Here is a 15,548-nt window from a genome sequence, read left to right on the forward strand (position 1 = left end):
CTACACATCTTGTCAGCTATATCTTTTGGTTCTGAGCACTGAAACTAAGTATTAAAATTAGTTAAACTTAAAAACTATACATTCAAAATGTTAAGCCACAATTTTTTTTAAAAAAGGATATTTACACTACTTTTGAGGGAGCAAAAAATGTTTTACCAATAGTAAGTATGAATTTAGAATTATTTATTATTTTAATATGTCATCCTTTCCAAGTTCTTATTTTTGTATATTTCATAATATGGTAGTAATAGTACATACATAGTTTGTAAATAAACATACAGATTGAAGGTACATGTTCAAAGTTTTATTTTACCTCTGGGGCCAGAATGTGATCAAAAAAGTTTGAAGATTCCTATCCTCAAGTGTTAAAATTTATCTCACAAGAGGGTACAGACATCCCAAAAGACACCAGGCCATAAATAGATGTGAGAAATGTAACTTGATTATAAGAACCTACAATTTAAGAGTAAGTGTTAAAAACCACAGCATTCCACAACTTAAATACTCTCTCTAGGAATATTCAAATAAATTCTAACATGTGTCAAAGAAACTTGGTAATATGAGAAAGAGTTTTCTTTAGGCAAATGTAAGACAGGCTTGAAAACAAAGGCTTTAATTTAGCTAGGAGTAGATTCTGTTTTGGGAAAAGGTACCTTAATCTTAGCAAACAATCACAACTATTTAAATTTTGTAAGTGAGGTATAGAAACAAGAAGCATTCACTGGCTCTGGCTCTGAAAAATCATTTAAATTGCAGTTTAAATTAGTTAATTTAGGAGAATAAAAAGCGTAACATTTTCATATATAATTTAAAATTGTACACCTTTCAAATCAATGTACTTAGTAAGACTGTATGGCTAACTATCACAGACTCAGACTTTGAGAAGTACAGGAAGGAAACATTCAGTCTAAGAAGTTAGACTGAAGAAAGAGTATTCAAGAAGGTATGGTTTAGAATTTTAAGGAAATGTAATTAGTTTTTCCTTTTATTTCAAAATATTATGGGGGTACAAATGTTTTTGGTTACACAGATCACTTTTGTTATGCTTGAATCTGGGTTATAAGCATGCCCATCACCAGGTAGTGTTCACTGTACTGTTAGGTAGGTTTTTGCCCATCCCCTCCTCCTCCTCCCTGATTAGTTTTAAAGATATTTTATTTACTAAAAACATCTTGGGAGACTACACTGAACTTATCATCCTTAGAGACCTTTTATAAATTAACTCATCACAATATATTAAAATGGTGACAAAGTTTATCTGGAATAGGAAAATTATAATCAGATCTTCATAATGAAAATTACTATTATTTTAACTATCAATAAGGAATAATGGGAAAACATGATAAGCAGGACTTACTCTCCTGAAAACCTGCCTTTCCTTTCCAACATTTATTCAGTGCCCAAGCACTACACTAGGTGCTGCAGATTGAAAAATAAATAGAAAGGCATCTTCAAATTCCACTGGGAGAAACAAGTAAGTTAACGGGCAAATGAGAATGTGTCTTATGTGCTATAATAAATACTGTGAAGGGCTTAACAGAGAGAGGAACAATTTTTTTGCTTAAGGAAGATGAGAAAGGCTTTACATTTAAGATGACATTCTAGCTGGGTCATGTAGAGGGATCAAAAACCCAAGTAGGCAAAGAAAAACATCCCCAGTGAAAAAAGAAAATAAATGAAGGCGCAGTGTTGTGCAAGGACTCACAGTGCCTAGAAGACTATAAGAAATTTACTGAAGCTGAAATCATGAACAAAGGATAGAGTAAGGCTAAGAGGGGAAATAAAGTTAGATTGTGAAGAGACTTGTGTATCAAACAGATATTTTAGATTTGAACCTGTAGGAGCTAACAAAAAATTCTCAAGCAAAAGAACAACATAATCAGATTGATTTTGTGGAAAGTTAACAGTATAAAACAGACTAAATCAGTCCATAGAGTAGGCTCCTATAATAATCCAAGCAAGAAATGAGGGCCTAGATTAAAACAATGTCTTTGTTTTTAGATGTTCAGTAGTGTGGAAGATGGAAAAAAGAGGTAAAATTTCAAAGAGATTTCTGGGGGAAAATTGAAAGAATATGATAACTTCCAGGTTTCTAAAATGGGAAATAAGGAAGATGTCATTGTCTTTATCTAATAAAGATAAAGAAGGAAGAGACTGGCTGGGCACAGTGGCTCACGCCTGTGCCCTCACAGTGGCCTCACTCTGGGAGGCTGAGGTGGGAGGATCACTTGAGTCCAGGAATTTGAGGTTGCTGTGAGGTATGCTGACACCATGGTGCTCTAGCCCACGCAACAGAGCAAGACTCTGTCTCAAAAAATAAACAAGCGAACGAACAGGGAAGAGATGATGTGTTCACTTTTGGAAGTCTTAAGTTTGAGGTTCTTAGTAAGATGCATAGTTTATATCTAATAATCAGTTGGAAATATGGATATCAAGTTTGGAAGATGAATCTGGCTCAGTAATATATGGGAGCAGGTGAGATCACCTTTTTTTTTTTTTGAGACAGAGTCTCACTGTGTTGCCCGGGCTAGAGTGCCGTGGCGTCATCTTAGCTCACAGCAACCTCAAACTCCTGGGCTCAAGCAATCCTCCTGCCTCAGCCTCCCAAGTAGCTGGGACTACAGGCATGCGCCACCATGCCCGGCTAATTTTTTCTTTATATTTTTAGTTGTCCAATTAATTTCTTTCCATTTTTAGTAGAGACGGAGTCTCGCTCTTGCTCAGGCTGGTTTCGAACTCCTGAGCTCAAACAATCCTCCCGCCTCGGCCTCCCAGAGAGCTAGGATTACAGGCGTGAGCCACCGCGCCTGGCCGAGATCACCTTTAAAAAGCCAGTAGGAAGAAAGAAGAAACAAAAAAACCAATCCCTAGGGAAATAACAGTAGAGAAAGCAAGAGCAAAGGAAACCCAGAGAGAACACTCAGAGAAATAATAGAAAACCATAAAGGAAAAGAATCCTGAAAGCTTAGGGAAGAAAGAATTTCAAGAGTACATAATAAGCCACATGTTAAAAGGATGACTAGCACAAAACTACTGGATTTGGTGATTAAGAGCTCAATGATGAACTTGTAACTGAAGCAGTATTATCAGAGTGGTAGGAGGGAAAAGAGAATAACCATGCAATGGGGCAAAAACTAAAATATAAGGTAAAGAAATGAAAAGAGAAAGTAAAATGCTCTTAAACAGCTTAAAATGAATTTACCCATCACTGAAGGAAGGCTCTGTTCTTTAGCAACACCTGTGTCAACGGTACATTGTTCCAACAGTTGAGTTTCCAACTCCCTGAATTAAAAAAAATAAAAAAGTTACTGGAATTAAAATATTGCAACTGATATCCTTTTCTTATTTGATATTTTTACTACATAAAAGATTTTGATGCTGTAAATAAAAATAGTTTTATTCTTAAAAGATGAATACTCAAAGCTAATAGAAAATAGAATAAAATTAAATGTCCACATCACAACACTGATCAATAAACTCATTAGCATCTGTTTTTGTGGCACATGTGAAGATAATGTGCTAAATTCCAAGAAACTTACCTGTGAAGAGCTTTTCCTCCTAAGGGGAGTGCTCCCCAACAATTTAGTACTGGAATTCCTTCATATATCTATAGAGCAGTCAAGGATATTACTATATTAGGAGATAAAGTGTGATTTTCTTGATATTTTCCCCACATTCTGCAATGTTGTTCTAAATCAGCTTTGGTGACAAATTTTTTTTTTTTTTTAAACAGAGTCTTGCACTGTAGCCCAGGCTAGAGTGCCGTGATGTCAGCCTGGCTCACAGCAACCTCAAACTCCTGGGCTGAAGCAATCCTCCTGCCTCAGCCTCCCAAGTAGCTGGGACTATAGGTGTGCACCACCACACCCAGCTAATTTTTTCTATTTTTAGTAGAGACGGGGTCTCGCTCTTGTTCAGTCTGATCTTGAACTCCTGACCTCAAGTGATCCTCTTGCCTCAGCCTCCCAGAGTGCTAGGATTACAGGTGGGAGCCACCATTCCTGGCCCTGTTGACAAATTCTTAATTTTAAAAGAGTTACAGAAAAATCCAAGAGTAAGTCTTTGTTCATATACTTCACCAAAGAAAATAGAATAAAAATACACACATGTATGCACACAATTCATCAGTTAAAGCTGAGGCATACAATAAGGTAGCCACTAGCCACATGTGGCTATTGAGCACTTGAAATATGGCTAGTCTGAACGGGGACGTGCTGTAAGAGTAAACAACACACCAAACTTAGACTTTAATATAAGAAAACTCTAAAATATCCCATTATAATTTTTGTTTTGATTGTATATTGGAATATTTTGAATATACTGGATTAAACAAAATGTATCAATCATTTCAACTCTTTTATTTGTGCTTTTAAAAATGTGGCTCTTGAGATTAGCCAGACATGGTGGTGCATGCCTGTAGTCTCAGCTACTCGGGAGGCTGAGGCAGGAGGATCGCTTGAGCCCAGGAGTTTGCGGGTGCAGTGAGCTATGATGATGCCACTGTACTCAAGGCTGGGGAACAGAGGAAGACCTTGTATCTAAATAAATAAACAAATAAATAATGCATACATAAATAAATTAAAATGTGACTCTTTAGAAAACTTTAAGTTACATATATGACCACATTAATTTCTGTTGGGCAGAGCTGAGAGGAAAGCAGACAATATTGTATTGTGGGTTTGCTACCTTACTTTACATATTGTTTTGATTGGTGTTCTTAAGTACAATAGTTATAAAAAGGTAAAAAGTATACTGGTAAGAGCATCAGCTTTGGATATAAACATCAGTTTATATCCTGGTTATATGTTTACATAAACTTTGGTCAACTACCCATCCCAATTTTCAATTTTCTCATTTATATAATGAGAAAAATAGTACTCATGTTGCAGGGTTGTTTTGAGAATTAATCACAAAGTACTTGATATTTAAAACACTACTGCCTGATTTAGTTCCTTAAGAGTTAATGATTTTTCATTCTCTTCCCATGAATGTTTCTTCTAATAAATATACATGAAGATCTCAAAATTGCAAGAGTCTTACATTCATGTACTTTAAGTTCCCTCTCAATGAAGCAATGTCCACTGTGACAATTCTAAGAGACATTTACCTATACTCTGCTTAAAGGTTTACAATGAAAAGAAATGTACCAGTTCACGTAGTCAGTAATTCCATTTTGGGAACTTATTAGTAAGGTCTCCTCTATGGTGAATGATATAAAAATAATAGCACTTACTGAGCAAGTTACTATGTGCCAGGTCCTATGCTAAACACTTTACATACATTACTTCACTCAACCCACATAACTCTCCTGAGATGGAAATATTAATACCCTCATTTTATAGATGATGAAATCAAGGCTTAGAGAGACTAAGCTATCTGACCAACATCACGAAAACAGTAAGAAGCATAGCTGAGATTTACACTTATTATATTGTTGATTTCAGTACCCAAGCTCATAAACCCATGGTACATCCATGATAGCTTCTGAAGAGAGAAAAAAAAAAAGGATTCACTTTTCTATAGTAAGCCCTTCAGCTATTTGAAGGCAGATTTCAAGTTGCCATTAAGTTTTTGTTTTTTTTTTTTTTGAGACAGAGTTTCACTCTATTACCCCAAGTAGAGTGCCATGGCGTCAGCCTAGCTCACAGCAACCTCAAACTCCTGGGCTCAAGCAATCCTCTTGCCTCAGCCTCCCGAGTAGCTGGGAATACAGACAAGCAACACCACATCTGGCTAATTTTTCTATTTTTAGGAGAGACGGGGTCTCGCTCTTGCTAAGGCTGGTCGTGAACTCCTGAGCTCAAATAATCCGCCTGCCTCGGCCTCCCAGAGTGCCAGGATTACAGGCGTGAGCCACCTTGCCCGGCCCATTAAATTTTAATTTTTCTTGATTGAACTTTCTCATTTCAGTTTCTCCAATTACTCTTCATATGATTTTTTTCCTAGAACCTATCCTAGTCAACTTCTTTGACACATCCTAATTAGCTGATATTCCTTTTGAAAACTTAATATTCATAACGTCTGCTCCTGGAGTATATACTGGGACCAAATCATAATGACAACTTCCTTTTTTTTTTTTTGACAACTTCTATAAAAAGTAAACTTAGGTCTTACAATCCTGTGAACTTTTTTCACATGGTAATTTGTATTTGTATATGGTAATCCAAAATAGTTCAATAGAATAAAAATCATTTGTAATAAGTCTAATTATTATAGTTAAAGTAGAGTTCAAACTGCAAAATTGGCTGATTGATAAAAAAGATACAGGTAACACGAGGCTTTCCCTGTATCCACAATCCAGGACCATGGCAGAGTTAATTCCGAGTGTCAGAAGAGCCATTAGATGACTTGGAGCAAGCAAGACAGATGGAACCTGGAAAACAACACAATCAAAACAACAACAACAAAACCAGAGTAAGTGTCGAATCTGAAGGTATCTGCCTTATATTAAAATATATTTGAAAAAATTCACAGGAAAATTGTATTAAATTATATCATGAGACCTATTGAACCATTTTATGGCACTAAATTAAGAACTTGTTTGATTTATTTGCATAAATCATATTAGTATAATCATTTAGTCAATAATCAAAAATATACTATAATAAACAAAAACACTTTAAACTAAGTTGTTTCATTCCAAAATGACAATTATGAAGCATTTTTATTAATTCTTGTTCTATCTCTTTTGGAAGAGAAAACTGAAAGGGATAAAAGAGGAGGTTCAAAAACATAAATTCAGAGGAAGATGCTAAACTAAAAAAATAAAGAGATGCCTTTACCAGCAAGATGAAAATACAGAAAAAGACTTTTCTTGATTATCTTTATTTGCAAAGCTTATAATATGAACTGTATTTTTAAAACACTGAAATATAGCAGTTAAAATTAAACCCAAGAACAAAACTACAAAAATAGTTAGCTCTTTTTAATACTTTTTTCAGTGAGAATTTGCAGATCTGATGACTTCGCAAATACCAGAAATCCAACCAAAATATGAAAGTGCACCATAATCAAGTGGCAGACAAAATAATGGCTATATTTCCCTTATCTAAATAGTTAGAGCAGGTATTCTAGTAATATACAAGACAAGGATACTAATGCAAACACAACTAAAACTCTAAGAATCTCCTACGTTATTCAGATGAAAGCTAACGTGACTTGTCTTCTTTTGTTTTGTGTTCTCCCTACTGCAAACAAAATTCCTGAATCTATGTCAGTAAGTACAGGAGGCTATGCGACCTGTTTCTCTGTACCTGCCTTACCAAAATGTAACTTAGAATTATTAACTGCCCTTGCCTCATAAGACATTGTGATTTTTGGTATTAGGTATATTTTGAGTTCAGCAGTATGTAAGAAAATACATTTGTATGTGCTTAATATCTTACATACTGTATACATTTCACACAATCTTCCATTTCCCGTTGCTGAAAAAAAACTAAATTTGGAGGCAGAGATTTTTAAAAATTTAAATGATAAAGATGCTGGTCTAACTTTGAAATGTATTTATCTTAAGACACATTTTTGGTCTTAAAATAATCTTGACTCCTATAAAATGAAAGCTATAAGTCATATTACTAATATTAAGAGGTAAGTCTTATTCTTGGCAGTGCCCACTTACACTGAGGGGAAGACTGTTTGAATACTCTATTTAAAAGGAATTTAAAACTTAAAATGAAAAAATTAAAGAATTCCGAATAGTATAACTAAATAACGGAAGCTAGAAAGACGTGGAAGAAACACATCACAAACTCGATGGCATACAATACACCTTTTAATTCTGAGAAAAAGTCTCCAAATAAAAAATCTACATTAAAATAAATAACAAACACTAATTTAAAAATTAAAATGAAAAAATTAAAGAATTCCGAATAGTATAACTAAATAATGGAAGCTAGAAAGACGTGGAAGAAACACATCACAAACTCGATGGCACACAATACACCTTTTAATTCTGAGAAAAAGTCTCCAAACAAAAAATCTACATTAAAATAAATAACAAACACTAATTTAAAAAAAAAATCTCTAATTATCTAAGGGTTGTATGAAATGCTAATTAAGCATGAAATAACCATACTAAGGAAAAAAATAAATGGTCAATTTGAAGAGGTTTCTGTCATCTGGTTCCTCAACTGTGTAGTATCTACAATAAAAGAGATAAAATGAGAACCTTTTTTAGTTTAAGTTTTGAGTACCTACCAAAAAAAGGGAAGAAAGATTCCCTGACAAATAAGAATTTTATCACTTTTATTTCAACTTCAAAAGCAATTTATTCAGTTGATTTAAAAACAGGTACCTCAAAATATTTGAAAAGAACACGAGTGAGTGTCTCTCTGAAGTGGGAAGGACATAATACTGACTCGATAACCACAACTCGGCGGTCTCTGGGATTCACCAATAGATGCCTGAAAAGTGATAATTTTGTTTTTTAAAAGTAAATAAAAGTTTGTATTTATTTTGGTAAGTAATGCAATTTGATAACAATAGAGAAATTATACCACCTTAGCTTAAGAAGCTTTAAAACGAAAAGACATCTTCATTTTATTACCCCTGAAAGATACTGTTTCTGACCTCTTACTATGTGCCATGCACTGTGCCAGAACTTTATTAGCTCATTTATTTCAGAAAACTAAAACTATAGCCTACTATGATTATTAACTTGAGCCATTAAAATGATTTTCTTTTATTAGGTTACAAAAGTAATATAGGCTTACAAAACTCCAAACACTACAGACATTTTTAACTTGGAAAATACAAGAACTTTATACTCCTACTACCCAGAAACTACCACTGAGAGCAGTTTGTATATTTTTCATTCTTGTGAATATGTATGCATATATTTTAACAGAAATATTCATTCCATAGATGATGCTCTTCAACTTGCTTTTTCCCACTTATCAATATATCTAAAACACCTTTCTGTACTACTGCATTTAGATACAGAACTCTTTTTTAATGAATGCACAGTGTTTCACTGTATGGATGTATAGTAATTTAATTATCAATCCCCTTTATTAATGGACATTTGATTTTCAATATTTCCTTATGTTTGTTAGTTTTCTAGTCTTCAAGTATATTTTTGAAAAGGTTGAAAATAAGCAAGTAAAAATTGAAGTGAAAGTCAGTTTTTTTTTTTTTTTTGCATCAACCAAATATTACTATGACTGGCACTAGGAAATTCTATCTAGTCACAAAAACAAAACAAAACAAAACAAAAAAACAACCTAGGGAAAAAACCCAAAAAGCAATCGCATCTTACCTAAAATACAGGATGTGGATGAATTCCTTTAGGTAGGAATATAATTCTTCTGTATTGATATTATACTGAACAACTTTGACAGGCTGTAAAAAATTAAAATGATTAATTTATATAATAAAATAATCTCAGATTAAAACTGTGTTTTATTTTACCAATGCATTTTCTGGTAATAAATAAATTGCAATTTGTATTAAGGATACAAAAATTAAATACAGATTAATATCTTAAATTAGAAATCCTCAAGAAATGGCATATCTAAGATTATGGAATTTTTTGGTTTGTGGTAATAGAAGCACGTGTTCATAGGTAAAAGCTGTACTCATATGCATCTTCCCTCCATCTGACTTATCATTTTAGCATGACTGATGATAAAAATCAGCATTCACCAAAAAGCATTACAGGCTTCCTCAAACTTGGTTCAGTCCCCATGAGTCACTTCCAAGGCACTAATATCTTCCCTTTTGCAACATCACCACGCTTAATTACTTATAAAATGTTTAACTTTCTGTTAGACTATAAGTTCCATGGGGCAAGAACTGTTTTGGCTTGCGTCTGATACATCCTTCTTCAAATGATACAGTGCCAGGAACATAGTAGGTTGTTCATAAATATATGTTGTACAAATGAGAACAAATACCATTAGCACAAAAGCAGCATATGCAAACACTACCAAACCGTAAGTGCTAAGTCAACACTAATATATAACAAGGGCTTCATTTATGATCCTGAGAAAGCTCTAAGCACAGTGATGCATCATTGGCACACCTCTCTTCATTTACTCTTTCAAAGGGAAGACCATCATCAGCTTGGCTAATTTCCTCATTTTATGTGGCTTAAAGAAGGTTGCGAACCATATATAGTCAAATATAAGTAATCTTTATATACATTTGTCTTTTCAAATGAAGATAAAAGTTCAAAGCACTAAATGCCAATGAGAATGTAAAAGTTCTAAGTCCAGTCAGAAATCTATCTAGTAACAGAGTAATGCCAATTATTATAAAGCAAAATTACATGAAAAATTAATAAACAGGAACTTCCATCACATTTTTGAATATCATACCACAAATATCCACTATATTTCTGGTTTGTTCAATGATTTGCAGAAAATTTTAAAATCAATGAAATCATTCCCTAATCAAGTGTAATTAAAAAGATTTCTGATGCATTCCAATGCCGAATATAAATCGATGGTCTAGTCTATTCTGCTACAACATGTTTTTATAAAACGCATATACAATTGCTAAATAAGGGTGTAATGTTAGTATAACGTTAAAGTTGTACTAGTTCATATTAACCAAGAGAAGCTAAAATTATAGCTAAAAATAGCAGAATTATAACCTTCCTCGAGAAAAAGAAAGTCATCAACTCCATGGTTACACAGGTAGATATCCTTCCAGATATTTAAGAAAATTTAAATAACTTCCTACCCCAGGGGCTCCCTCCTCAAAGTGTATCCTTTCATGACTCTATTGGCTGTATTTCCTCCTAGTCTCTATTTAACAACAGTCCCACTGGCTCAGAACTTGCTTCCATCTGCTTTGTCTCAGCACCCACTGGCCAGTATTTTAATCTATGATTTTATTTTAATATCCACACTCAGTGGCCAGCCAATACTATTTAGATTTTCCCCTAAGGTATCAATCATTGTTTTTGCTAGTGCTCTGATTACAGGGTTTTGTATGGTCTACCCCAACCTCATTTTTCCCATAAGCCTGCTTTGTTTTTTTAAAAAATGTATCATACTGCAGAACAGAAGTTTTTCAGGAATGAATATATAATGTGACCACAGAAAGACCTACATCTTATTTTTTTAACAGATCAATTTTATGGAATGTAAAATTATTCTTTCTATTGGTTGTAATTCCTAATTTGCCAAATAAGCTTTGGCAAGAAACTTACTAAAGTGTTTTTTGAGCTGCACCTGTAATCCCCGCTACTTGTTGGCTGAGGCAAGAGGATTGCTTGAGCCCAAGAGTTTAAGACTAGCCTGGGCAACACAGCGAGACCCCCATGTCAAAAAAAAGTTTGTTTTTCAAAATTCTTTGAATTTTAGAACTACAGATAAGGGAACGAACGCCTGACATATTTTAAATAAGGTAAGAATAAAATTATTCAGTGATTATGTTATACTAGGCTTATAAAAGTATTTTACTAAGGTTATAAATTTTCTCTTGATATTATATGATTCCATTTATATAAAATGTACAGAAAAGGCAAATCTATAGGAACAGAAAACATATCAGTGGTGGGCTAGGAGTAAGAATGAGGATTAACTGTAAATGGCATTAGGGATCTTACTGAGGTGATGAAAATATTCTAAAATTGGATTGTAGTGGTGGCTATATATCATAACTTCATGATATGCAAATTAGACCTTGATAAAGTAGATTTTAAAAAGTTCTCTTGGAAATATAGCTGTAAGTCACATATTTAGCACTATTCTAACCAATCTTATTTGAAGTCATATTTAAAAATACTTTATAGTACAGTATTTATTTTGCTCATTTGTTTTAAAAAATACCTTAGGCAGGCCAGCTCTTTTTATCACACTAGGAATTATACATCTTGGACCAGTTTCTCCAGCAAATCCACACCTGTAAATAAATAGAAAATTGAAACACTCAACTTACAGAATTCTAAATATTTGTCATTCTAGTGTTTAGTAATTCTAAATATCACTGTATTTGTTTCAAAACAATGGTCACAGAAACATATGGAAATATCTTTGATGCAAAGGGACCCCCCTCCCCCTCAAAAAACTAAGAAGTTAATGCCATCTATTAATAATTGTGTATTAAAGGAAAAAATCAAATTATTTAAAATTAGTGATACTGAAATAAACCAGTGTACAGTCATCCCTCTGTATCTACAGGGGATTAGTTCTAGGCGCCCACCCTCCCCACCCCACAGATGCCCAAATCTACACATATTCAATTCCCACAGTCAGCCCTCCATATCTGCAGGTTTCACATCCATCCTGTGAATACTGTATTCTTGATCCGCGTTTGATTATAGATGCAAACCCCAGGATACTGGGGATCAACTGTATTTATTGGAAAAAATCCATATAAAAGTGGATTCGTACAGTCCAAACCAGTGTTGTTCAAGGGTCAACGATATTATTTTAGGGTAATATTTCCTTTTCCCCCCATTTTTAATTTTAGGTGAATTTTAGGCAAGACGTTGCTATAATCCTGGATCTGTACTATACTATGTGACTTCATTCATATAATTCAGATGAATCACTCATAATTCCTTCATTCTAATATTATTAGCTTCCATATTGGTGTGTTTGCTTTCAGTCTATTTTTTTAACTATGCATATTTGACAGTTATAATCATATTTCATACTTAGTGAACTCATACAATAAGCTGTCCATATTAGTAGTCTTCATTGGTATCATTTTAAAAATTATATATTTCATTCCTTAAAAAATATTATTTTTTTCTTGAATATTTAGCTACTTCCATATTTTATATTAGTAAAACAAAACTTTGCTTAAAAACTTGCTAAAAATGATCATCATGCTAGTCATAGTCTTAATATCGCCTCTTCCTGTCTTGTCTAGTTTTTGTACTGCTTTCTTCCTATCCCCAAATAGCTCTCTTCATCTTCTACTATCCCCATCTCCATGCTCACTTGCACTAGTGCTCCTCAAATTCCCCAGCATGCAACCCATTAAGTAGCTTCAATTCCTTTCTTTTACTTCATATATTCATCTTATCGCCTTCCTGCTTTTATTTCTAATAATTGTCTTCCTGTCTAATTTCTTTTTGCTGCTTCTTCAATGTACAACCAAAACATCTTTGAGTAGTGGTCTCAAGGTATTTATCATGCTATTAAGATAAATTTTTAAATAAACAAGAAAATATAAATTAATAAGGGAAAGCCTTGCATAGAACAGTAAGAGAATGTCATAATCAAGGACTATGTTGAATCCAATTCTGGAGCTCCTGAGCTCCAATTTTTAAACAGGCTCTTCTGGCCACTTATTCAAAAAATGGTTATTTAAATATTTACTCTATGTTAGAAAATGCTTGGAGGTCACAAAGATTTTTCAAATGTTTTCATTTCAGAAATCGTATGTGTGTGTGTGTGTGTGTGTGTGTGTGTACACATATATATTTGATGTATTGCCTATCACTTCTCTCTCTCTGGAGCCCACTACAAGGACTCTTAATCTCGGGTGCAAAGACCCTGCCAATCCCCTGAAACTGTGTGCAAATATCTTAAGATTTGTGCATTTGTGGTTTTCATCTGGTCCTTAAAGGGATCCTGCCATCCAAAAGGTTAACTGAACCTACTATTCTCGTGTTTACAAGTTGTCTTTTAAAACATGTTAAACGTAACCTAAGAGTTTAGAGGGGGCCAACAAAAGATTTCCAGAGTCTTATCTATAGAGTTTCACCTCTTTGTTTATGTGCCCAGTTTCCCTAATTTGATTCCCTATTCTTGAAGAGCAATAGGCCTGTCTTAAACATATTTGTATTTCCAGCACCAACAGAAGCTCCATTCAATAAATGTTTCATGATGGAACATCATCAAGCATTCCAATTCGGTTGCTGCCTTCCTAACCAGCTGAGCCCCAGGGTAAGCGGGGCCTAGATCATCGCTGTCATCCCCTGCACAGATGATGGATCCCAAAAGGTCCGTTCGGTTTGGGGTGACGATCCGAGGTGGCAGCGAGGGCTATTCTCCGGAACCTTCCTGGGCCCTCTCTGGGAGTCACAGCCCGATCACCCCCACCAGTCGTCCTCAGGATTCGCATCGCCCAAGGTGGTAATAAAGGCCGTCATTTGCAAGAGAGCTAGAGCGAAGAAAGGGAGAGGCCCGGAGCTGCCTGTGAGCCTGCGATGAGGACCCGGGCCCTTCCTGGGGCTCGGCCATCCACCCTCCCCTCGGGCTGACCGCAGCCGGCGCCACGGCCACTCACTTGGTAAAGGCCTCTCCCAGGTCGATCACAACCGCCGTTTTCTCCCCGCTACTCCCCAGGCCCTCGTAGAGCGGCATGGTGACGAGGGAGCCCAAAAGGAGGGGGCGCCGACGCCGCGGCCGACAGAGCTCCACCCGCGGGGGGCGGGGCCGGGGCTCTGGCGCTCGGGCGGCGGCGACGGCTAAGGCGGGGGCCTCGCGCGGCCACGGCGCACCACCCCGGGCTGTCCGAGGCCGTGCCTTATTCCGCGTTGACCCAAGTGCTTGCAGATTGCACCGTCTGGAGGACTAGGGAGGAAGAGGCTAGGGCGCCGCGGGTCTGAGTGCGGCGGCGCGGAGGGCCCAGGAAACCAGGCGCGTCCGGCGCCCCGAGTGGGGCGGAGCCGGCCTCCGGGTCCTTCCTCCCGGCACGCCCTCCAGCGGCCCCCCTGCGCGTCTGCCAAGCGATCTGTGAGGGAAGACGGAAACTCGGAAGTTTTGACGCGTGCACTTTAGGGGCAAGTGATGCTGAGCCCCTACTGTGTGCCAGGCGTTTTGCCTATCATTTGATCTCGCAAGAAATACCGAGGATAGGTGTTTTCTTATTTGTAGGAACCGAAGCTCCCAATGCCGGGAACGGACACTAAGGCTTTCCGATTGCAAGGCATAGCCTACTGATGCTTTAGAGAGTAATAACGTACAGACAACGCTTTATTTGGCATAGTCATTATGCTGAAAGTTTTTATTTTAATCCAAAAAAGCAGCTAAAGTAGCATCTATGAATCTTATCTATGGAGGATCAGTCAGGTAGTTTAGTCACTGTGGTGGAAGGAACACTGAACCAAAGGTCCTTGTTTACTCTGAAACCGAGGAGCTATGCAACCCCAGGAAAGTTACCAAATCTCTCTGTGCCAGAATACAATAGGAATGCTGTGGTGAAAGTGGACTGTTCACATCTTTATGGTTTCACAGCTTTCTGTGAAAATATTTTCGTTCTACAAATGTGAGCTTTAACTGTATATATGGGAGTAGAAAATGTCAAAAGCGAGGGTGTACAGTAAGAAGAGGTTCAAGGGTAGAACCGTGGAGAACACCAGCATTTAGCTGGTGTACTGGGTTGAATGGTGTCCCCCCAAAAGTCTTGCCCACCAGGAACCTCAGAATGTGGCCTTTTTAGAACTAGGGTCTTTGCAGATGTAATTAAGTTGGGATGAGGTTATACTGGATTTAGGCCCTACTCGGGTAACTAGAGTTAGTGGGGTTGCAGCCTTGTGGCTGTGACTGTAGGAAGAGAAATGACCTGTTTTTCCCCAGTGTGTTTTTCTTACCTATGTAGATACCTGAGCCTCCTTACAAAGGGTAGCTCTTTACATAAGAGTT

At 36.2% G+C, this 15,548-nt stretch overlaps 1 protein-coding gene across 1 annotated transcript in view; it reads right to left on the reverse strand.

Moving 5' to 3' along the window:
- ACTR10 (actin-related protein 10 homolog (S. cerevisiae)) overlaps nucleotides 1–14,386 on the reverse strand; it is a 30,515-nt gene extending 16,129 nt beyond the window's left edge. The window contains exons 1-7 of the mRNA XM_012663733.1: nucleotides 14,191–14,386; nucleotides 11,778–11,850; nucleotides 9,257–9,339; nucleotides 8,294–8,402; nucleotides 6,266–6,373; nucleotides 3,540–3,607; nucleotides 3,173–3,282 (exon numbers count right to left, since the gene is read on the reverse strand). Of these exons, the coding sequence (XP_012519187.1) occupies nucleotides 3,173–3,282; nucleotides 3,540–3,607; nucleotides 6,266–6,373; nucleotides 8,294–8,402; nucleotides 9,257–9,339; nucleotides 11,778–11,850; nucleotides 14,191–14,267 (628 nt within the window). The 5' untranslated portion in view covers nucleotides 14,268–14,386. The remainder of the gene's footprint in view (nucleotides 1–3,172; nucleotides 3,283–3,539; nucleotides 3,608–6,265; nucleotides 6,374–8,293; nucleotides 8,403–9,256; nucleotides 9,340–11,777; nucleotides 11,851–14,190) is intronic.
- Nucleotides 14,387–15,548: the final 1,162 nt, after the last annotated feature.

The sequence above is a fragment of the Propithecus coquereli genome, unplaced genomic scaffold (assembly GCF_000956105.1).
Source record: "Propithecus coquereli isolate 6110/MARCELLA unplaced genomic scaffold, Pcoq_1.0 Scaffold83, whole genome shotgun sequence".
NCBI lineage: Eukaryota > Metazoa > Chordata > Mammalia > Primates > Indriidae > Propithecus > Propithecus coquereli.